This window comes from Gallinula chloropus, assembly GCF_964237585.1.
Source record: "Gallinula chloropus genome assembly, chromosome: 2".
NCBI classification, from domain to species: domain Eukaryota; kingdom Metazoa; phylum Chordata; class Aves; order Gruiformes; family Rallidae; genus Gallinula; species Gallinula chloropus.
The window spans coordinates 13,775,381-13,799,556 of record NC_140086.1 but is presented as its reverse complement, the minus strand read 5'-3'; the positions used below and the strand labels follow the sequence as shown (position 1 = coordinate 13,799,556).

At 44.3% G+C, this 24,176-nt stretch overlaps 1 protein-coding gene across 1 annotated transcript; it reads right to left on the bottom strand.

Moving 5' to 3' along the window:
- Nucleotides 1-8,455: 8,455 nt before the first annotated feature.
- On the bottom strand, nucleotides 8,456-24,152 carry DERL1 (derlin 1). Its single transcript, XM_084279855.1, has 8 exons — nucleotides 23,976-24,152; nucleotides 22,227-22,338; nucleotides 18,939-19,003; nucleotides 15,635-15,661; nucleotides 13,371-13,466; nucleotides 12,902-12,954; nucleotides 11,630-11,740; nucleotides 8,456-9,881 (listed from the first exon to the last, which is right to left on the bottom strand). Exons 1-8 carry the CDS (start codon nucleotides 24,126-24,128, stop codon nucleotides 9,743-9,745), a joined length of 756 nt encoding a protein of 251 aa, XP_084135981.1. The 5' UTR covers nucleotides 24,129-24,152; the 3' UTR covers nucleotides 8,456-9,742.
- Between the last annotated feature and the right edge of the window lie 24 nt (nucleotides 24,153-24,176).

Below are 24,176 nucleotides of genomic sequence, written 5' to 3'. Positions count from 1 at the left end.
CCGCCTGACAGTGTCTGCGGGAAGGACACTGCCTCACGCATCAGCGATGGCCGCAGAGTGCCCCGGTGGAACCGTGTTGAGCACCAGCCCGGAGCCGCGGCTGCTGCGGCACATCACAGCCCCGCTGCAGGGACGGGGCTTTCCCAAACACAGAGTCATCTCCAAACCACCTCCTCTCGGGGGATTTTGCTTCTGAGGGCATCTCAGCATCTAGACAAAGATGAAGTACATCTCTCCGAGCGAGCAGGAGGGGGGATGAACAATGTCTTAGTGATGATGTGCTTGGCCTTTCAGGGGTTGAGTTGTTTTCTCAAGTTTCTTACCCCCCTTATTCGTACAGAGGGAGATTTCTATACACACACCCCCAGGGCTTGGGAACTGAAGGCACACAGGTTGCCACAGCTTTCCTCCTCTGCTCACAAATAGCTTCCAGGAGGCTCCTGGCAGGAGCGAGGTGGGTTTGCTCAGTGGACACACGGTGCTGGTACCGGGTGGCTGCAGGAGCTGCCGCACTGACCTTCCACAAGCACAGCCAATAAATAAACAATGATCACAGGGAGCTTCAGTACTGACTGTGGTGGTGACAGCCCTTCTGAACAAGTGTGATTCCCAGCAATCCCAGAGTCACTGTCACGGCCATCTGCAGCCTCAGTGTGCCAGCTGTAACTCCAGCCCTCCTCCTAGTCCCACCTTCTCACCAAAAGCTGCTGATCTACCTGAGCACACAGGCACGGGGCAGTTTTTACACAAACAGCTCCTGCTGCTGTGTTGCTAACAGACCTTCAGCAATATTCAACGAGCCTCATCCCAGTTCTGATGGTAGAGCCAAAAACCAAAGTCTGCTCAGCATCCTGTGCACTGATGTTCTTCACTGTCACAGCATAACTTTTTTTCCATATTACAAGTGTATGATTAAATACAAGAGCTACTCACAGCTTACCAGACGTTTACCATCCATAGCTCTGACTGCCCCACTTCCCCTGCCTTGCATAACTGATGTTCCTTTGTAGTTTGCTTCTCCTGAACCACAGCTACCAGTACCGAAGCAAGCCAAGAAACAAACTCACAGACCAGGGAGATGGGCATTTTGTTGGGACAATGTTCTTCCTGAATTAGCATGTGCAGATAGAAGTTTCTAAACGGACACTTGAACACAAGACAAATGCTTCAAACATGACCCAGCTCCTTAAAACCATCGTTATTCCAGTTGCAAGACAGATGCACAGGGTAGGGGGGTGGAAATTACACCTACATCCTGTCTGTTGCTGCTGCTATTCTGAAAGGGCACCAATACACTTCTTTCTTCTGACCTCTGCTCCCACCAGCGTTCACCAGTTCTTTACTGGGGCTGCAGTACCAGTCAGTGGCTGTTCTCTGGCAAACATAGCAAGCTGAAGCCTGACACACAGTGGCACAGTCAGAAATAAACCCAAGTCCACAGAACTGCCCCTATTTGGGCAACACACAGTTTATCATTGCTTCCTGCCCAGCAAGGAGCATCCGAGATTAAGGAAGGTTACCTTATAACATTTACTTTAACACAGCTTGAAATGTTAAGATACTCCTCTGAAAGGGGAGTGTAAGATACTCCTCTGGGCTTTATAGGCCAAGACAGCAAGTGCTGGTCTTACTGAGCTTAGCTTGGGTCAGAAGAATATCAGCAGTACAGCAAGGTACGTAGCCAATGTGAGTGATCCTGACAACAGCAACAGTGCTGAGTTAAAGCCCAGCAAATTTGGAGATGCAGTGTGTGGTCCTGCTCCTGTGCTCTGCCTGGAGTGGGACACACAGCCCTGCCATGCTGTTCCAGCCCCAACTGGTGGCTCTTCCTCGGCTGCCCAGTTCAGGTCCCAGCAGAGCCCCCCACAAGAGATGGAGCAGGAACAAACCCATCAGCCCACACAAGTGGGACTGAATTCCCTCTGGCCTTTCAGCTGTGGACACATGAAGACTAAGCTATTCTTAGCCTTTCCCAGGGTCTGGGTGCTGCCTTCACAGTCACAGAGGTGCAGTCACCTTCCTGCTGCTCTTTTCTGAAGATTCCTCTGTCTCTCCCTCCCCTCCAGCAACGTGCCCACACATCCATCTCCAGGCTGGTTTATTTCCTTGAGCAGCCAGGGGTCATGATTAATCACACCATTTCCATACTCCATTTCCCCACTCACTGTCCCGTGCCACTTGTGGAGAGCCTTATCTTTATGAGCTAGTCTTATCAGGGCTGGATTACACATTAACAGAAAGTCTCCTTACTCAGCAGGATTGCCTCAGGATTGCACTGCCTTCAGCTTCAGAGAGCAGCTCTGTGGAGCGAGCCCCGCGCTAGAGCCAGCCTGGAAGTCATCGATCTCATTTATGAGAGGACAGGGGAAGCTGCAGGATGACTTTGAGGAGCTGGCAGGAGCAGATGTAGAGGACAAAACGTTTCTGTAGGGGAAAGAACACATTAGCCTTTGTTGTCTGCACTGGCATTAACTTACACAGTAACTATTTGGTCCTGGTGAGCTGTGCTTTAGCTGGAGCTATAAAGCTATCTGAGATCCTTCAGCACTGGGACAGCATCCAGCTGAAATGTCCCCCTGTCCACTTAGCTGCTCATCAGATAACACAGCTGGAGAGCCTATTGTCACCTCCCCACTTTCAAGAAAGCAGACTGGTACAGTTCTTAAGAGATTTACTAGACACTCAAGTGCAACACCACACCATGTACACCATGCACCTTGCCCAGGAAAGTTAAATGGCACCAGTTTGTACCAATTCCTCTTGCTTTTCCTCCTTTTCTTAAAAAATTACATTAGGCAGAAGAATCCATTATTTGAAAAGGACAGAGAGATTGGCACAAGAGGGGAAAAAGGCACTTAGAGATGAAAAAAGCTGTTTCTTAACAGGTGGCTCTGTGAACCTCCAAAAATCCACCTCTTGTGAGGGCAGCTGACCATCCAAGGACCCCACAAGCCTGGTAAGAGCTCCCAGTGCCAGACAGGCCAGGTGAGAAGCAAGCAGAGCTCACTGCTGGGTTAATGGCAGCTTCCCCCCCCTCTTCTGCTAGGGAAGATTGCTATGTCTGCAATGACATGCCACCACCATGGCCCTTCACACTCCACTGCTCCCAAAACAGCCTGCCTACCACACGTGTCTTCCTTGGGCAGCTCTGCAGAACAAACAAGGAGGTCTGGAGGATTCATAAGATGCTCAACTCACACAGCTAGAAAAAAATCAGGTAAGACTGAAAGCACAACAGGTCTTCTTCTGAGCTGGCAGCAGCAGGCTCCAAACACATGGATGGCACTTGAGAAGTACTCAGAGTTTCACTAGTTACAGTCATCAGACCACCTGAGGGAGCAAGTAGCTGATACCCAGAGAAGAGAGATGGATGTAAGCAAGGGAAGAGGCATTAAACTGGTTATCACTTACATGGGAGAAAAAAGACCAAGGTTGGTAATTTACTGCCTGTGTGACAGCCAAGAGAGGAGGCAAGACAGAGATTATGAATTGCTACAGAACCAGTATTGCTACTGGGCACAGGATTTTAAGTATCAAGACTCAACTTCTGAGAAAGGTTTGGAGCTCTTCTTTATATCTAATGGCAGTCATGTCAGGCAGTGGATCAAGAGTCCCTGTTACAGCTGCTCAGGCTCTCTCAAGGGACAGGGCTTTTCCCTTTGTGGGTTCTTCTGACGATGCCTGAGTGTCTTCCCTACCTCTGCAGAACACAGGCAGCAGGGGCAGGTACAACACAGTAGAGCTGAGAACATCCTTCTTCCTCCTGTGCTATTTGGACCTAATTCTTTGAGTGCAGTTTCAGATCCAAAAGAAGGGAGGGAGATTTAGATGAAATAATACTGCTCCAATTGAAATACACAGGAAAACTAAAAATTGGACTGTAAGTACCCCAATGAGAGCAGCAGAGATGCCAGAAAGCTTGCACCAGGAATGCAGAAACTCTCTGTCTGGAAGTTACTGATCCTTAAACCTCTCCAGCTACTCCCCACTTGCAGAGGAAAGGAGATAGAACCTGTTGACAATGATCCCAGTTAGGTCTCTTTCCAGCACACAGGTCTTGCCTCGGGCAAGAGTCGCCAAGATCCATCTTTTACTCAGTGTTGTACAAAGCCACTGCCACCATGCTTCTGGAAACAGAGGCTGCACAAGTGTTCTGCCCCAGCCTCAAATAGTAAGCTCTGATTTCAGCTTCTAAGGGCTGATTTGAGCTCTAAAAGTAAACAGAAAACTCATAATCTCTTCCAACTGAACAATGGTTTTAGAAATAAAAACCTGGAGCATTTAATCCTCATCAGTATCATCCAAATGAAATAGTGTCACATTGCAAAGTACCCCTGCACACCCACAATTTCTTTCCAATACTGTTCCAGGGAAACCTGCACATGCTGCAAGCACACACGAGTCTGCTCTCCAGCTAGGACTTCCCCTCCACACCCTTTGGGAACAGCAGTACACATCCCTAAAGACTTCCCTGAAACTCCCTGGGAAAGGCTGCACCTGAGATGTACCAAACCAGGGGCTCCTCAAAATGATTTGGCCACAACTTCATCCTTGCCCGTCCTACTCCCTTCTGGGTTGTGCAACTCTACCAGCTCAACACTGCCAGCTAAGGTCAAATGGAGAAAGCTGTCACATCATGCCTGACATGCCTCTCCTTCCTCTTAAGTTAGTTCCCAAATATTTTAGGGTTTGTGTGTTTAAATGCATTGGTCTCCCTGGGGACCTGCTGCCCCTGGCTATGTGCACCTTGGACTCCTAAAGCCAAACCAGACATCAACACAGCTAGGAGAGGAGCACACCCATCCCCGTGAACAAGTGAAGATCGTGCTTAGGTCAGCTACCTGCTGCCCTTTAATCCACAGCCAGTCCTGGTACTAAATACACAACATTCCTTTTAAGAAATAAATGTAAACATTCGGATGTAGGATGACTGCTTGGGGCAGGTTTTCTTTTTAAACAGTCCCTCCAGTTGCCGTGATCTTCATCACGAAAGACCTACAGCTGATGGTTAGCAGCCCAGAGGAACTTGGCCTTAAGAGGAGATTTGAGCTCTAATGGCATTTTGCAAAGGCTTTGTCCTCTGGGGACAGGGGAGCCACAAACAAAAAAAAACCCAAACCACCTCCAAGCACCAGAATTAACATTTCATCATCATTCCCCCACCCCCCGCCAGCAATATCCCGTTGAGGCCTTGCCAGCATCCCACAGTTACAGCTCCTTTTATGCAACTTTTGCTCACAAGTGTTGCAATCACTCCCCCTAGGATCATGTTCCAGATGATAGAAGGGCGAGCCACTGCTGCAAACAGAACTCCTTTCATCACCAAAAAGTGTGCTTGAAAAGTGTAAGCACCTAAAGTGTGTTCATCTTTCAAGCCTAGAGAACAGCACTATCATCACCTTTTAGATGCAACTACTTTCTGCTTGATTTGCACACATTACACCTTATTAATACACGTAATTAATAAAACCATGACAACAGACTCAGTTGTAAATTTCAAGTCACACTGTTACTACCATCCTTGGCAAAATAAGTATCTAGGGATACAGAGAAGAAGAGCCACCGACTACTGCAGGCGATGGCAACGCTGAGCACATCCCCTCCAAAATTAGTGCTCTGCCACACTACAGCCAAGTACAAACTGATTCCTCACCCTCCAGCACAGAACTAGGGAGAGTACCAGCCATCTTCATGTTATGGATGCAGAACAGGATTACAAAGCCATTAGGTGGCTTGCACTACTGGAAGCTTCAGACTGTAAATTAGCGTGCATCTTTCCAGCTCACTACCTTAACCACCAAGGCGAAGCCGCCTTCCTCCCCGACACAGAGGTATGTAAACAGAGAAGGAATCTTGTGTGGCACTGCAAACAACATGCTACTCTGAAAATTAAAGCCTCTCAGTTTTCCTAATGCGACAATTAGATGACAAAACGAAGCAACAGGTCCAGTTTCTCATTAAGTCACTGGCAACACCACATTACCCAGTCGTGTGGAGAGGAGCTGTTGCCAAGACCACGCGATAGGAATGAAAGATGAGGTGGTGTAGAAGCATTTATTTCATGTTCCTGGCTGTTGTGCTGGCTGCTCGTGCAGCTGGAGAAAAATCAGAAGGCCCACAGTTGCCACATGGTGCTACTGGTGTATTCAGTACAGACCAAGACTTCCCAGCTCAAGCAGCACACCAAATTCACAGTGCCTTGTACACCAAGTCCATGGCCTTCTCTGGTCCCTCTATGGCAACAAAGAGGAAAAGTGCAATCAGATGAACAACTAGGACCAGAAGAGTCATTCAGAGGACGCTCAATGTGTCTCCAAATCAGCTGAGGTAATGGCCTCAAAAGGAATTCTGGCAGCTGTGCACATCAGGCCGGACAGAGAGATGGTATCACAGAATACCAAGCTTATCCCTGGGAAAAGTAAGTGATCTCTATCAATCCTGCAATGTTTGTGGGTGAGTAGAAGGGTACTTCCTCTCAGAGGACAATAAAGAATGAAGTACATCAAGTACACCAAAAACCCCAAAAAAGCTGTCAAATGGCAGTAGCCCAGGAAGGACACTGACTGTCAAAACTCACACTGATAAACAAAGAAAATACCTTTATGATTTTGGAATTGATCAGAGAAGACAAGACTCCCACCCAAAAGCAGGTAATTTTCTGGAGTACGTTTATCGAAGCAGGAGATGGTGTCACAGTGGAGCTGTCAGACATTCCCCAGAGACGTCCAGATCACAAGGCTTGTCTTAAACTGAAATATGATTTAGCAAAACAGAGACAGTAGCAGAGATTAAAACTTTAATTTAAAAGTTTGCCAACAAAAATTGATTACAAAAAGGGCAGTTTATCTGTACAAAATAAGAAAGGAGATACTCATTTAACAGGAGACTGCCATTGTCAGCATACACTGGAGGACAAACAGTGCTTCAGGTCAAGTGACAAGTGAGAAACAAACTGAGCTCCTAATATGGAACTCTGAAGTGAGCTTTCCAGAAACGAAACTAAATTGACTTGAATCAGCTCAAAAGTTAATCAAGACTTACCAAAAGTCTACTTTCCTTGCAAACTTTCCTCTTAATTCAGAGAGGGAGCAAGTACTAGAAAGCAAGACCCAGCACAGCACTCTGGTCCAGGACAATGACTTTTGCCATCCTTCCTCCCACCCAAGCCTTCCTTCTGGCCTGCTACACAAAGATGTTTGGCAATTTGAGTGTGCCAAGTTGTTAGCTGAGTCACAAACTATCACATCTTCACTTAACAGTTAGATCCTGACTCCAAATGAAGACAAATCCTTTGGAGACCATGATATAACTATGATTAAAAGGAACAGCTGCATCATAACTCCTATAAAAATGATGGTTCTCAGACTTTTCAAGTTATTGTCAAGTAACAGCTGTCGGTCAACGATAGATGGGTACTTACAACACTGCAATCCTCTTCTACCTACTGTTTTATATAAAGAAAGAGACAAGAGCATCTTTTAAAATTATCACTGAATAGACAAAAGCAGTAGGTGATTTCTGAACTCTACATTCCTGTAAAACACAAGACACACAATATGATCAGTATCAGTTTTCTACATTTTTCCCACCATCCAGAACAACAAAACTGAGCTGCTGGGAAGAAATGGACCGTGCTTTTTTTTTTTTTCAAGCAAGCCAAGTGAAAACCTCCAGTCACCACATAGTATTTACAAGTTTTTAAACCTTCATAACCCATGCACAGTGAAAGAAACAAAATATTTATTTAATTTTTTGCCCAGATTCACTTCACCTATTTATAGATGCCCAGGATACCTATGCTGGGACAGAATGGCCTTCTGTGCCCTATCTACCTAGCAAAGAGACAGACAGGGAAATACAGTCAAGCACTTGAATCTCACCCTCACGATGGTACTCTTCTTCCTCAAACTGTAACACAAAGAGGGAGCAACTATACTCCAACTTAGGAGCCTTGGTTAAGCTTCGAGTAACTGTGTTCCTTGCCTAAGCGTTGCTGTTTGCGAACCTAAGTCTTACTTTACTCACCACCAGCTCCTGCCTAGGGGAGTCGGGGACAGCTACCTTGCACAAAGGCTATGAGACATGCAAGAGTCCTCCTTGCAGCTGGGAAACCCAAGAAAAGAAAGAACCCTGAAGTCCACAACAAGTTGGTGTTACAGCTTCCTTGATCTTGGCCACCAGGAACCCAGTAGAAGCAAAACTACTTTGCAGAATCACTCCCTTTTAAACATTTCACCAAAAAAAAGCACAGATACTAATAAACAGTGCATGAAATTTCTTACTTGACAATGAAAGAGTCCCGCAGTAAAGCAATCTGTTCTACTGTAGCTTGATCCTGGAAAAGTTTATTTCCAGCTTCGATTCTTTGATGTCTTAAAGCTTGCAAGAGAAAGCTGAAGATTCAGTTAAACATAACGCTGCAGCCAGTAACCTTTACATTAACCACAATGATATGTTACATTTGCTAGTTTAAGTTGTATTTGCGCTACCGAATTTTGCGATCAAAATAGAAACCTTGAAGCCAAGAATTCACACATCTCAGGGGGAACAAAATCAAACCAAACCAGACAACCTCAGTTTAAACAGAGCAAGCCTTGTAACATGCCATAAAGAGTTGAGAAATGTCAATTCTGTTAATGTCTGTTATTGCCATTTGAAATGAAAGCCCTCTTCTCTTAGGTCTTGCCCATCCCGTGCTGTGGCAGGTGGGACAAATGCCGCAGGGCAAGAAAAAGAAATCCCCTCTAAACACAGCATAGTCATGGAAATGAAACATTTGCACTTTGTTTTATGAGATCACTTCAATAATGGTTTCAAAGACTCTGGAACACAGCTATGGAAAAAGTCATCTTACTAAACTTTGGGGTTAGACTGATCCATCTGCCCAGGTGGCCAGGAAGGCTAATGGTATCCTGGCTTGTATCAGAAACAGCATGGCCAGCAGGTCTAGGGAGGTGATTTCCCCCTGTACTCAGCAATGGTGAGGCTGCACCTTGAGTGCTGTGTCCAGTTCTGGGCCCCTCACCATAAGAAGGACTTTGAGGTCCTACAACTACCTGAAGGGAGGCTGTAGAGAGGCAGGCGATGGTCTCTTCAGCCAGGTGACAGGTGATAGGACAAGGGGAAATGGCACTAAGCTGCACCAGGGCAGGTTCAGATTAGATGTTAGGAAAAAATTTTTCACTGGAAGAGTTGTCAGGGACTGGAACAGGCTGCCCAGGGAGGGGGTTGAGTCACCATCCCTGGATGTGTTTAAAAAATGGTTAGATCAGGTACTTAGGGATATGGTTTAGCATAGGATGGGAACAGTTGTACTTCATCATTTTAAAGGTCTTTTCCAACCTTGTGATTTTGTGATCTGCCTGACTGAATTCTTACCTTACCAGAGTCAACAAAGCTTTTAACATACCAAGTGAGAGAGAACACCATTAGCTTGTTCCATCATAGCACGCATCAAGGAGGCATAATGGATGCCTGTTGCAGCAGACAGACAATACTGTATAAACACAGCTTTTTTAATGGCAGAGTCAAATTGGACACTACTGGCTAACCTGGAGCAAGATCTACATTTTTCCCTTCTGGAGTTTTTATTTTTCTCTTGAACCAGAAAAATTCCTTCTATCAGTAAAAATCCAACAGTACTACAGAGAGCTCAGTTCTTAAGCATGCTCTGCACCAGGAAAGGTCGGTCCTACATCCAATTAAAGCCAAAGAGTTGCTGTTTTCCAAGGGCAGGACTTCTTCACTGGTCACCTAGCCGGAAACCTTGGCCCCAGTTGTGTCTTCCACCACCCTGGTGATCTTCTGCAGCATTTCTCATGCTAGCGGGTGGGACGCCAAAACCCGACACCCCTCCTCTCCTATTTGGCAGCCAGCGGTACCTGGGACAGGTCAGGAAAGGAGAGGGTTTGATGAGCAGCTGTACCTCAGGGGTAAATACCAGGTTACTTTTCCACATGCTTCCTTTTAGCTGCCAGACTTTTCAATAAAACTGGCTTTTTAACAGCACTCTTTCCAAATCTAAGCCCTCAGCACACTGAGAAATGGGAATTCTGGGGAACTTCCTTCTGTGGTTATATACAATAAACCAAACACAGTGAGAAAAAAAACCCACATAAGGGAGTCTCCTTGTTGAGAATAAATGCTGTGGTACAAACGTAATGCCCCTAACTTCTCTCCTTTTTTTTTTTCTGGACAAATAATTAAAAAAATACAAACCCCTTTTGAGCATCTCTCTCCAATAGTTACAAAGCTCCTGTTATCACAGCATCCAACTATTTCATTGCTCTCCCAGTAAATATTCCTAAGGAACTGGAGGAAACAGGCTCAAGCCACTAGCTTGCCTGAAATCGAAGCTCAAGCAAATGACAGCTTGAAGACCTTCTCATCCAACTTAGGCTACCATTCAAATAGACAGAGTGATCAAAAATACACTTTTTGTGGATTTTGGTAGGGTTTTTTTTTGCATTTTGCAGGGAATGCCCCAATGCAGAGCCATTTCAGCACAGTTACACCATCTTCTGCAAATCCCTTGTTGAATTTGACCACAAAAATGTGAGGCCCAGACATAAAAGCCAGATTCCTTTCCAAAAGAAAAATGATGCTATATGGAAAAAGTTCTTCATTATAATATTAAAGATATCTGTAATTCATCACAGCATCTTTTCTTAACAAAATATTACAGTGCAAAGGCAGATTTTATCCCTCTCTGGAGATGTTTGCAGTACTTCTGTTCCTGCTTTTCAAATACAGAGAAAAATTAAATACACATATGAGGAATCGAGAGAACTGCACATAACCAGCAAGATTGATGACAGTTTCAGAGCTGTTATTATCTTGAAGCACAATTTAAAACAGCATTTTTGTCTTCTAATCTTTATGGCAAATTAGGTTTACCAGGAGGGCTTGCAAACACAAGAGTAGAATACAAAGCTTCCCTGCTCATTAGAACTTGTACAGAAAGTACAACTGTAATTCAACTTTGCATCTTATGAGTTACCCTGTAAAAAGGGTTAAGAGGGTTGCTAATTAAAGTTTGGGAGAGAAAGAATATTTACAGCCCAAAAGGATGAGCACAAGGGCAACTGAAGCTACAAACCTTAGCTTCTGACTGTAGCATTTCAATGTTAAAAAATGAACAGATCACAAGAAAAAGTACTTTAGAAACCAAGACCCATGGTCTCAGTCAAGGTGACCGGTACTGAATGCAAAACAGAACACGTACTACAGTCCTGAACAAGTCTGGAACTGGCTCCTGTTACTGTTAGAGGTTGCTGAACTGGCAGCTACTGGAACGATACGTGGAAATGCAGATAAAACATTTTCTCCTGTAAATGATCTTTTTATACCATCTGACAATCTTTTTACAAGCAGAACTGTGACTTCTACTCTCACTCTTAACAAGTAAAGGACACGAGCCATCCATAGGGGTAAACACAGAACTCTCACATGGGCCATCTGCATCAGTCAACATTCTTGATGACTCAGCAGCACAGTCCATATGACAGGCTGAAAAAGGTTGATTTATACAAGTATTTTACACCTTACTATCCCTGCAAACATACATCTGACAAACAAGAAAGAAAACTGAAACAAATGAATACTGAGTGATGGAAAAAAGCCAGCTTACAGAAACTGAGGTGTGGACAGAAAATGCCTTCCTCCCAAATCCATTGGATATTTAAACATTAAGAAGAAATACAGGTGTCCGACCAGATTTCCTATCAGCTCATTGATGACTCTGCAAGGCAAAAGAAAAACAATTGTTTCACATGCTGTCTTCTCTGAAAATGTGTTTGAGTGACGACCTTCTGTCAGTTACTACTGTTCACCTGCACTGTCAGGGTTGTGAGCCGCAGAAAATTTCCTTTCCCTCAGCATTTCACAGCCACTTCTTTAGAAGGACCAGCCATCGCTGCCAACACATCAACAGCCTGTTCCACCCCCCTTTCCAAGCCTTCTCTACAGTCTGTACTGAAAATGCAATTAAACACTTGTTTACCTCAGGGAATCAGACCGTACAGCTATTAGTGGCTAAATAGTCCACAGAGCTTGGGAAGTGGCTGCTGTTTTCACTGGACAACCTGTCTCCTGCTGTACTGAACTGGTTTGTTCCCAATTTTGCAAAAATGTTGCTGAATGGAGGCCCTTGAGTATCTTCCATCACGCACAGAAACAGCGGGTATCTATCAGCAAGCAGTTTTCTCAAGTGATGGATGAGTCAGGAGGCGGCACAGCCAGAAAAGGGAATTTGGTTTTCCTGTACTATCTCCTCCTTCTATAAATTAACCACAATTTGTTATTATCACTAATTGTGTTGCAGCGGCACCGAGAGGCCCCAACCAGTGCAGAACACTAATGGGAAAGACCACAGACAGAGGGGATTTTGACTTTAGTCAAAGAAATGCAAGTCAGACCAAGCAATTCAGGAAGAATGAGTGTGGTGTGCTGTGGGCTTGTTACTGCCATTTCCCTTGTTTCACAAGCAGAAAAAACCATCGCACTGGGTGAGATCACTGTCACTTCTTTCCCTCACAATCAGAGTCGAGCTAAATTTGGTTCTAAAACTAGTCACAACGGGTGGTCATACAGGATGACAGCTTTCTTTACTGTGTGTTACTCTTAGTAAGGAAAAGGCCTAGTGCACAGACTTATTAGGAAACAACCCAACCAAACAAAACCCATCCAATTCTTATTACTTTCCCCTAACCTACATTCTCTAGGTCTCACATGCAAGTCTCCTCTTTGCTTTTATCTTAAATGACCACCATGTCTCACTGAGCACTATCAGATGATACAGCATTAAGCCTCTTATTTAAATATTGCTTCTAAATTCAGCAGGAAGTTCAAGAGCCATAAAAGCTTTAATAACTTCAAATTTGCCATATGAGTAAATACGTACGATCCACCAATGATGTAATTGAATCCCAGAATAACCCATGGAAGGTAACAGGCCTGAAAAAGAACACAATGGAGACAGAGAAGTAAATACAAGTTAAGGACATAAACCTGCTCAACTTCCCACTGCACTAATAAGTATGATTATCACCTCAATGTCTTAGTCTTTCCACAAATCCTGATATATGGTGCCAGCACATTCAGCTTTTATCCAAGTTATTGTTTAATAGGAATTTTTAGCGCTTCTCAGACTGATGAATTTCAGCTGTCCAGACATCTTTTCAGTAAAGTCACACTGTGGGATACCATAAAGAAAGCTAGGAAGAAACTTGTCTTTGTGGCATCTCAAGGAGTATGTAGCTATGCAAAAGCATGGGACATATTTAATAAGAGAAAATATTAATATTTTGCCCCTCACGCCGTTCATATGCTCCTTCTGGGCAAAAACCTTTCCAATAATCTGTCTGACATACCTTAAATCTTGTTCCAAACCAGAAGGATACGATCATGTCTCTGTTCAGTTGGGCCCACACATAAAGTACTGACATGATGAATGGAATCATCAGCAACTGTAGTGTTAAAAGAAAACAAAAAAAAAGGCAAAATGTTACCTTAACTGTCACAGAAGCCCATAAAACTCAAATAGTGAGCAGAAGCTAAGTGCCTCAAAAATATCTTGCAAGCATGAAACCTCAGCAAAATCTTTGATTCTACCCCAAAATCTTTGCCCTCATGTGTCACGGACCTGTCCTAAACCTATTAGGAAAACTAAGCAGGAGAACCTACTTGATTGCTCCCTTGTGCAAGCCCTCGTCAAAGCAAAGGGCTCCAACTCACACCAAGCAAAAGATTGGCTATGGTGAGCTGCCCTCCTCCCAGCTGCTTGGTAGGACATCTACAGCAGAGTATTTGTGCCACAATGCCAGTTTCCTTTCACAATCCAGGGCACTAATCAAAGTGCACCCATCTGAGGTTAATACACCCCAGGACGTGTTACCCTACTGAACTGCCAACTACATCCCCTTCAGGGCACCCCAAGGGGAAGGTGCACCAGTAAATCACCATTTCAGAGTACCACAGCCAGCCTGGCAAAGCCACCTTGGTAGAGCTCAGAGTTAACCCATGCTCCATGCCAGGAGATGAAACTGTTTCAAGTGCCTCCTTGCTGTGACCATATATTACCTGATTAGACTATCTGTAGTGATACAAACATAAAGCACTGTTTTAGCTGTCTGCTGATTTCTAAACTGAGGACAGCCTGTGCTAACATTTCCATGAACTGGTTTAATGCTACAAACCAGCCTGTGTGCTTGGAAGAAAGGTTAACACTCATCCCTTTGGAGGTGCTGCTACATAACAGGTCCCACGTTAAATCTGGCACACCGGCATCAGTCCAGCCTTCCACAAGCCCTACAGTGCACCTGCTGTCTGACTCCTCATGTAAGCACCTTAAGGTCTCTATTGAAAACATTTTTATTTTATTAGGGAGAAAAAAAGCTATCCTGCTCTATCTTCTCACTTTCAAACCAGTCACTCAACACAAGCAAAAACTGCACTTATTTGGAAGAAAAATGCATTTGTACATCAAACAACTGATTTTCTTTTAAGCAATACTTTGTATGCAGATACAGAACCATTTTAAATACCTTTCTAAAATGATACAAATCAACACAATCAGTCTAAAGTTCACACAATGTATGGGTGACTTCATCAGGCTTTTGAAGAATTTTGTGGTGTCTCCCCCAGAGCAGAAGAAAAGTCCAAGTGCAAAGTTATGGACAGTCATTCACAGAACTCAGTCCCAACTACAGATGCATGACCACTATTTTTGTCTACCAGGGCAGCCTGATAAGTGACCTAATAAACACTAAGATAATATTGTACAGAATATTAGAGATACTGGTGCAGGCTTTGAGTGACAGGCTGCCCAGACTGGTTGTGGAGTCTCCTCTGGAGACATTCAAACCCTGCCTGGATGTGTTCCTGTGTGATTTAGTCCAGGTGATCCTGCTCTGGCGTGAGGGGGGGGGGTGTTGGTCTAGATGATCTTTTGAGGTCCTTTCCAACTCCTAACATTCTGTGATACTGTGACAGAGACAGAATAAGATGAGAGAAGAGCACAGGCAGGTCAAAGACATGCAGTTATCCAATACTCTTTCGCATCCAAGAAACGCTTTGTCACTCCCTCCTTCATATTTGAGGGCAAGATAACTACCATAACTTAACTGCTTCTTTAGACCACTGTCTTAACCATTCTTGTGAGGCTTTTGCACTTCACAGCTCTGATCTGAATCTGAAGCTGCATTTTTCACAAAAAAGCCTCCTGCAGGCAAGTAAAAGGCACACTGAATTTGAGAAGATGCATGAACCCAAGCATCATTTTTAGATTAAAAAAATAAGAATTCAGGCCCACATTCATTAGAGGAAATAGTGCATAGGTGACATCTTGTGTCCATTTTAGTAAAAGGCTGAACACTTCCTGACTGCACAAACAGCCAATTTTCACTCCCTGATTTCCTAACTAGGTTAGGAGTGGGAGAGGCAGACACACAGGCTTGTGATGTTAGCTGAGGCTAGCCCAAACTGAAAAACTAACACCATGCACTCAGCTGTCCATTTTGCTATAACTTCAGCCAGCCTAGCTCACCATGTTCTGCAGTTATGTTGATAATGCTCCCTAAATGACTAAGAGGTCAGAAAGTCCCATGAGATTATTAAGAACTCGCACCACACTTACCTGCATGTCCATTACCAAGCCAGTTATCTGTCATTGCATCATTAAGGAAAGCACAGCAAAACCTGATGGACTAGACCAACAAAAAGAAGTTGCACACACACACTGAACACACATGCAAAGGGAAAGCCTTTAATGTTTAAAATTAAACAGCATTCTTGCTAAGTTAACCACTGGAAAAAATTAACCCCCTCCAAGGATCCAGAGGCTGACACACTGAGTTTCAGTAATCACTTTTCAGTAGCCTTCCCAGCTACCACCTCGAGTCGTCACCCTGAACGCTGCCAGATGCACCGGCCTTCCCCCCACAATGAAGCTGGCTGAACACAAACTCAGTCAGCCTTTGCACAGCAGCTTGCTACAGGTTCAACCACTGCATTCTTTCATTAGTTTTTAAAGACTAGAATGTTGGGTTTCTAACTAAAAAACCACCAGATCATTAACAAACATGGATATATTGTCACCAAGTCACAGGAAATCATTTCTTGAAACGCATCATCACAGGTATTTAATACTACTCTCCTACCTTGAAACCCAAAAGATCTACTTGCTGTATGTAGTAACTGCTGAGTAGAAACAATTGAAGAATTTTCCTATGATCAGAATGCTTTCAACACTTGTTGACTCTATAAAATGGTACCAAGCACTTTCCCAGGTCACGCATCCAGGTTGCTCCTTACATCATACAGGGCACAAGCAATTGGAAGCTTTTAAATTACCAGTTTGAAAGTCAAATCACAATCAGATTCATCTCATAGCTCACAGCCAACTGCCTGCAACCACAGTGAAGCTGATGGCTTCCTTAACAACGAAACTAAACCCACATTGTTTGCCTAGTTACTACTGTGGCTCAACAGGATGGGCAGGAATAGCAATTCCCTCCGTGCAGTGGAATGTGACTAGAGATAGTCAATCTATTGATAAAGATGACCCAATTCTAAACACTAAGCTCTCCTGGCTGTTTCTGGTTCACACTGATGTCACTGCTCGCTTTCCCCATCATGTGTCACTGCAAATTGCTACAAGGGGGTAGGAACAGTGCAGACAGAATGGGAACATCTCCAAGGATGGAGGTTCTACCACCTCTCACAGCAACCATGCCAGTGTTTGACTGCCCTTACAGTAAAAAGGGTCTTTCTTATATTTAAATGGGATTTTCTGCGCTTCGTTTGCTGCCTGTCCTCTCTTGTTCCACCACTGAGAAAAGCCTGGCTCCATTTCCTTTACTTTATTCCCTCCCTCATCAGGTATTTATCTAGCTGGAGTACTGCATCCAGCTCTGGGGTCCTGAGGAGCTGTTGGAGTCCAGAGGCGGCCACAAAGATGATCAGAGGGCTGAAGCACCTCTGCTATGAGGACAGGCTGGGAGAATTGGGTTTTTTCAGCCTGGAGAAGAGAAGGTTCAGGGAGACCTTATAGTGGCCTTCCAGTACCTAAAGGGGGCCTATAAGAAAGATGGGGACAGACTCCTTAGTAGGGCCTCTAGTGACAGAACAAGGGGTGATGGGTTTCAACTAAATGGGGGAGATTCAGACTAGATATAAGGAAGAAATTTTCTTATGATGAGGGTGGTGAAACACTGGCACAGGTTGCCCAGAGAGGTGGTAGGTGCCCCATCCCTGGAAACATTCAAGGTCAGGCTAGACGGGGCTCTAAGCAACTTGATCTAGTTGGCCAATGATCCCAGCTCATTGCAGGGGATGGATCAGATGGTCTTTGAAGGTCCCTTCCAACCCAGATTACGATAAGACATCCCAGAGCCTCCTCTTCTCAAGGCTGCACAACCCCAGCTCTCAGCTTCTCATGTGACATATACTCAAACCCTTTAAATCATTGTTGTGACTCTTCACTGCACTCACTCCAGTATGTCCCTGTCTCCCTTGCACTTGGGAACCTGGCGTCAGCTGCAGCCCCCCCATGTGTCTCACAGGGAGGGAGCAGAGAGGAGTTACCACTTCCCTCAACCTGCTGTCAATGTTTACTCTAATGCAGCCCAGGAAGCTGGTGGCCACCTTTGCCACAAAAGCACACTGCTGACTTGTGCTCAACCTCAGGGCCTTTTCTGCCAAGACGCTTTGCAGACCGTCAGTCCCCTGGCCTGTCTTGGTGCTTCAGGCTGTCCCTTCCCAGGAGCAGAGCAGGACTCTGCACTTCCCTTTGCTGAGTTTCATCAGATTCCTGACTAGCACATTTCTCCAGCATCTAAAGATCCCTATGAATGGCAGCACAACCATCAGATTGTAACTCCTCCCAGTTTTGTATCCAAGACCTAAAAGAAAATTCAGGAAACAGAATTTTTCCATGAGCAGTGCTCTTTCTCAATATTCCCAAACAACAAGTCCAGATTCTTCATGAAGGTGACTCAGCCCAGATGTTTCAACACTGCTTTCACAGACTTGTACCCAGAAGTTAAAGGATCTCTCCACAAAGTACCTCAATGATCAAGCTTTGGAGCCCTCAACACGAGGAGGACATGGACCTGTTGGAGCACATCCAGAGGAGGGCCCCAAAAATGATCAAAGGGCTTAAGCACCTTTCCTGTGAAGACAGGCTGAGAGAGATGGACTTGTTCAGCTTGGAGAAGTCTCTGAGGAGACCTTATAGCAGTCTTCCAGTACTTGAAAGGTGCCTATAAGAAAGCTGGGGAAGAACTGTTCACAAGGGCATGTAGCAACAGGACAAGAGGTAATAGTTTTAAACTTTTTCAAGGGGAGACTTAGGTTGGATAATAGGGAAAAAATCTTCAATATGAGGGTGGTAGATCACTGGAACATGTTGCCCGGAGAGGTGGTGGAGGTCCCATCCCTGGAGACATTCAAGGTCAGGCTTGATGGGGCTCTGAGCAACATGATCTAGTGAAGCTGTCCCTGCTTACTGCAGGGGGTTGGACTAGATGGCCTTTAAAGGTCCCTTCCAACCTAACACATTCTAAGATTCTGTGAATTTCCAACTTGGGGACTAACAGGGATCAGACCTAATTGCACATAGAAGCTTAAACACACTAAACCCACAGAAGCATCTATATGGAGCAACACAGTGAACATCACAAAAGCTCATGCCACATATATGTAAAGCTCAATTTTATATAAGCAGAACTCTAGTCCCCAGATACCATACTTGATATAGCACATCTATTAGTATCTCCCTGCAAGCCACTCGCTACCTTTCCAGGAAGATTAAAAACTCACTGTGAACATCTGCTACATTTTAAAACTGTCAGTTACTAAAACTTGGTCTTTGAATGTATTTTAAACAGAAATAGAAGAACCAAAATATTCTACAAGTTTGACGTTAAGCAGAAGGATACAACAATGCAGATCCAGTTAAACAGGAGCATGAACATGTAATCTGCTGGCCTTCCATCAAAAGCCCCTGTAAATAAAAACAATTGTGAGGAAAGGTAAGAAATCTTTATAAGAAATTAAGACTTTTTACTTTTAGAAATCTAATAAAGCTCAGTTAATAATGATTTCCCTACAGGCAGTCTGTGGTTTATGAGTTTTATTTTATAAATTTTAAAAGGCCTTAAATAAAACAACCTACAGGATCAAAAAATAAGAGATTCAGCTTTCTGCACGAGATGCAGACAGAGCAGCTCTACTTAGAAAAGAACACCTTTAACTCTGTACATACATGATTTCAACTTCACAAGACTTTAAAATGAAGTTGGACCCTTTGTTTCATAAGAAGCTGCCACTCAGAATCACACAGTAAGGAAATACAGCTGCACAGCAAAAGCAGACACCAAGTCTAAAGATCGAGTCATGTGAAAAGCAGTCCTTACGTAGGCAAATTGCATCCTCTTTGCATCATCTAAAACAGACTCAAGAGATACAATTTTTTTTTTTTTACACTCCAGAAAAATTAACATATGTAACAAGAAGGGAACACGTGTGGCACATTCTGTTCGTTCTTCTGAGCTGAACTGCTTGCCTAATTTCCCATTTCAAACATGCCAATTTATTTTTTTTTTCAGGACAGAGGAACCAAAAAAAATAGAGTAACATTCCCTAAAGGTGACACTAGGTGAAATTCTCTTACATGTCCAACTGAATTTGGGACCTGACAGACAGAAGGGTTAAAAAACCAAACCCTAACATCTCCTTGCCAATGTGAAAACTGTTAAGCTCTCACTCTTACAAACTGAGGTAAAAGACTGGCGTGGGCCTCAGCACTCGAGCAAGACTCCTGTCAACTTTCACATAGCTCCACACAGGCAAGGGAAGCCTGAGAATACCACTGAAACAGACCCAAACCACACAGTGACAAACCCAGCATCATGAACATGCAGAATTCCATACCAGTAATTAAACACCAACACACCTAGAAAGACCACTAATGCTTACTGTTAGCTGTAGGAAACCAAAGAGTGCTATTTTACATGTCCCCAAAATTGTAAAGAAAGAGAAAACTATTTTTAACCATTAGCTTTTTAGAATAGCTACAGTAACTCAGCCTACATAAAACACAGTTTATATTTTGGTCATTTTATTGTTTGAGTTCAGCCACAAGAGGAGGAAAAAAAAAAAACACCTTTGAAAGAAATATTTTGACAAGTTTTAAAGTTGGAGAACTATATAAACTGGAGTTTTCTCCTTACTGTTGCCATACAACAAACAGAAAATAAAGATAGGAAGCTGACTTGCCCTGTGGAAACCCCAGCACAGGAGTTCCTCCAAAATAGAAAGAAATCAAAGCAAATATTGTTCCCCTGAAGAGCTTCACTTTTCATTACCTAGATTACTAACAATAATATTAGACAAGCTATGTAAATTGATTTTCAATTAGCACCTAAGAAAACCGATCTACAGACTGCCAAATAACTCAGCACAGGGACAAGGTGAGCTCTCTAGCCCACTGTGTCCTCCAGCAGGTCCCAGGGTATAATCCAGTCATCAGAAGAGCTGCAGCTTCATAATCTCATCATTCATACTGCTGGGGAGTGAACTCTGCATATTCTTCTTTCTCTGTTGATATTTGTTATGTTCTTCTCCAGCAAAACCAAACAAAACCACATCAATCTCCTTTTCTAGAGGTCAGGTTGCCAGGAAAGCACAGGGACAGTACAAAACCATACCTATAGTTGACAGCTACATTTGAAGCCAGCATGCAACACTAGCACATGCTCAAAAACCCAGTACAACCCTGAAAACAGAAGTTTCACTTCTGCAGTTTCACAGACACAAGGAGGCACAGACCTATGCTGATTTCCACCTGTAAACATATCAACAACTTCCACACCTCCCACTTTCAGAAGGATTCAGGCCTTTCTCGGAGAAGGAGGACCAACCTAATCAAGAACTTCACTTCTACCCAGAAAAATGACTGTAACGTTAAAGAGATGCATTGATTCAAACAACACCACAGCTGACTTCCCAGTTTCAAATCCCAGATGTGTTGTACAGCAGAAATGTAAATTTACTGCTGAAAGAACTGACTTCCACCAGACTTCTGCTGCAGCACAGACGACGAGAGCATTTTGGAAGTATTTGTACAAGTAGAGATGTCTTATAATTTGCATATATTAATCAGGAACTCTTCCTACACATAGATTTGCACAGTAGAACACTGTGATCACCAGTGCTCTCATATGATCATAACCTACTGCAGTAAAGCTCTAAAAGAAGGAAGAACCAATTCTAGCTGTAAAACTGTTACTTACTCTCACCTAGAAAACAATCAAATACAGCCTGGCACCACTCCTTCCTTTCCCTGCTACTCTTTTTACAACCTAAAAGGAATTCCACAACACGCTGTGGATAACAGGATCTCTGCCATGGAATCTGCCAAACATCACCACACACTTCCACTTACACAGTCAGTTCTAAGGTTCCACGAGGACTATATAGAAATTCATGTTCAAGAGATGCTTGGCTTTGCAAACACTCAAATTATTTACTTCAATCAAAGTAATTTTATGTAACATTAATGAAGCTTGCAATGAAAACTGTAATCAGTTTTGAAGTTACCTTGTAACAGCAATCTTCTTTTTTTTTTTGAGAGAGAGGATCTATTAGCTAGTCCCCTTTCTTCCACTCTTAGTTTCCCTCCCAACTGAAAATCCTTAACTTTTTCACATTTCTGTTTGACAAGAGACATATACTTCATTTGTACAAGGTACCTCTCAATTCAACAGAACCAATGGAATAACACAGGCAGTCATCATAGCTTTTTTTAAAAAATGAAAAAGCTGACATTGTTATTTTCTCAAGATGGATATACCTATTATTACATCTGCTTTACCATCCTTCCATGTTAAAGGACATCAGATACAAGAAAACAGACATAACATCACCTTTGAGTTTCTGTTCCTCATCTCCTGAAACCCGACAACTAAAAGCATACTGAAAGTAGCATCAAGTTCAGATCCTAAGTGAACAGGCTCCCTGCCAAAGGGAAAGAGCCAGTCACAGAAAATCAGTTTTCAGAGCAGTTTCCCATTGACTAACATAATTGAGGAGAGAAATGAGTCTGAAGCAGCCACAACCCCATCACCACAAACATTCCCAACAGCAGCTCTATCTGACAATGCTTAGTCTCCATCTAAACTCCGGGCAGAGTTCCCTCTATGCATACAATTCAATGGTTAACATACCTGTTTCTAATCGTGATGAATATTGATACAAGAAATACAAATTCACCAAGTAGAGAAATCCTGTTCCAGGTCCCACTGGGAAGAAGAAAGTTGCAGTTATCGGCCGCCATATCTGTCCAGATCAAAAGGGAAAGATATATTTATACAGTGTAGAATGAACTTACAAGCATTTTTTTGTTGTTGTTGTTTTCTTTCATTATAAACTACTAGGAATATCAAGGAAATAGCCCAAGTATCAATTATTGCTGCTTCAGCATCTTTTACAGTTGTTGTTTTTAATCTGATAAGCAAAGTTATTAAGGTTACAACAGGAATCACATACAATTTCCCAGGTTGCTTCCATCCCATCTTCACACTATTGAGCCTTTACTGCAGTGCAAAAGGGACATCCCCTGTTTTACAAGCATCCATACAGAATCCATTCTTACTTGTTGCAGAGGGCCCAAGGAATTCACACAACAGCCTTAAGCACACCCTTCAAGGCAGCAAGTGCTGCTGTGGGCACTTTGCACCTCCTTTAGCCTCTCTCAACTATCAGTATCAGCTACAGCTAACTGCATGGCAGCATGGACCAAGGACAGAGCATGTCTGGCCATCTATGACCGAGTTCTTTAGCTGGCAACATTTAAAATAGAGTATTTGGATTGTGAACATTACAGTTCCTGAAGGAATAACAGAACTAGAAAAACAGACAGTCATTCACTACTAAATTTTGAGGATAATACATGAAACAAACTACAAATGGACCTATCTTTTTTTGCACTCAGTCTTTTTGACTGAAAGCGTAACAAGCACAGGTAATAAAAATTTAAAGGTTAAATTACAAGGTTTTCTCTTCCTTCACTTTACATTTCAGCACACCCAATGGGCACTTCCCCTACACACCTGCACACCAAACTGCCACACCCATAACCTCCCAGTGCAAGGAAAAAATGTCCAGTTTGTGGCCATGTTTGATACTGACCAATATTTTTATATTTGATGACATATCTGAAATCTTAGGACTTCAGTTGTTAGCTTACAGCAACCACACCTAGGCTCTGAAGTGGACAATCCCACACAAGCTTTTCAAACTCCATGCAAGAAGGTGCAAAACACACACTTCTTCAGCTCTGCCTTGGTACCCCCAGAGCCACCTGTGCTTCGGGACAGGCACACACCTGCCTGTACCCGTCGGTGCCACAGTCACGCTCACAGAGTCACAGGACAGAGGCTGGACAGGTCACCTGAAGTCACAGCCACAGGTTTCAGGAGTACAGAGTGCCTGGCCACAAGGACCGGTGCCATCCAGAACAACCTGCCCCCAACACGTAGGGAAAAAACACGCACCAGAGTACAACGCAAGAGCAAGTTCGGCACCTGCCGAGGCCCGCAGCCCCCCGTGCCTCAGCCGCGGGCCCTGCGAGGGCCAGGCACCGCAGCCTGCGCCAACCCGGTGGGGAGATGGGGGCCTACGGGGGCAGAGCACTAGCTAAACGCGGGCCCCAGCTCGCAGGCCTTACCTAGGTGAGACAGGGCGGTAGGCCCGGCTTCCCGCTCGAGGCGGCTCGGGTCTCCTGCGGGTCGCCTCAGTGCGTGAGTCCGCCTCGGCGGCCGCCGAGACCGAGGAAGCGGGGCAGCCACCGCCCGCAGCCCCCAGCCCGGCCAGCCTCTCACTACAACTCCCAGAACACCCAGCGCGCCCGAGGCCGATCTGTCTTAGGGCGCGGGCACCGCAGGGCACGCCGGGACCGGTAGTGCGGCCCCTACCTGAAACCGGTTGATGAAGACATCGGGCCAGAGGAAGAGGTAGATGGGGCTGATGAGGCCCAGCTTGCCGATGAGCGGCACCACGATGGAGCCGGCGAACCAGTAACGGGTGATCAGCGGGATGCTCCGGAACCAGTCCCCCAGGTCCGACATGTCGCCGCTGTGCCCGGCCGCCGAGACCTCGCTACGAGCCGGGCGCTG

Bases quoted from the DNA above. Each gene is read 5' to 3' on its own strand.
- DERL1 (XM_084279855.1), bottom strand. From the start codon at position 24,128: ATGTCGGACCTGGGGGACTGGTTCCGGAGCATCCCGCTGATCACCCGT. The intron at 22,339-23,975 runs GTAGGGGCCGCA...TGATCTGGACAG, and splicing joins TCTTCATCAACCGGTTTCAG to ATATGGCGGCCGATAACTGC. The intron at 13,467-15,634 runs GTAAGTGTGGTG...TTAACACTACAG, and splicing joins GCTTGGTAATGGACATGCAG to TTGCTGATGATTCCATTCAT.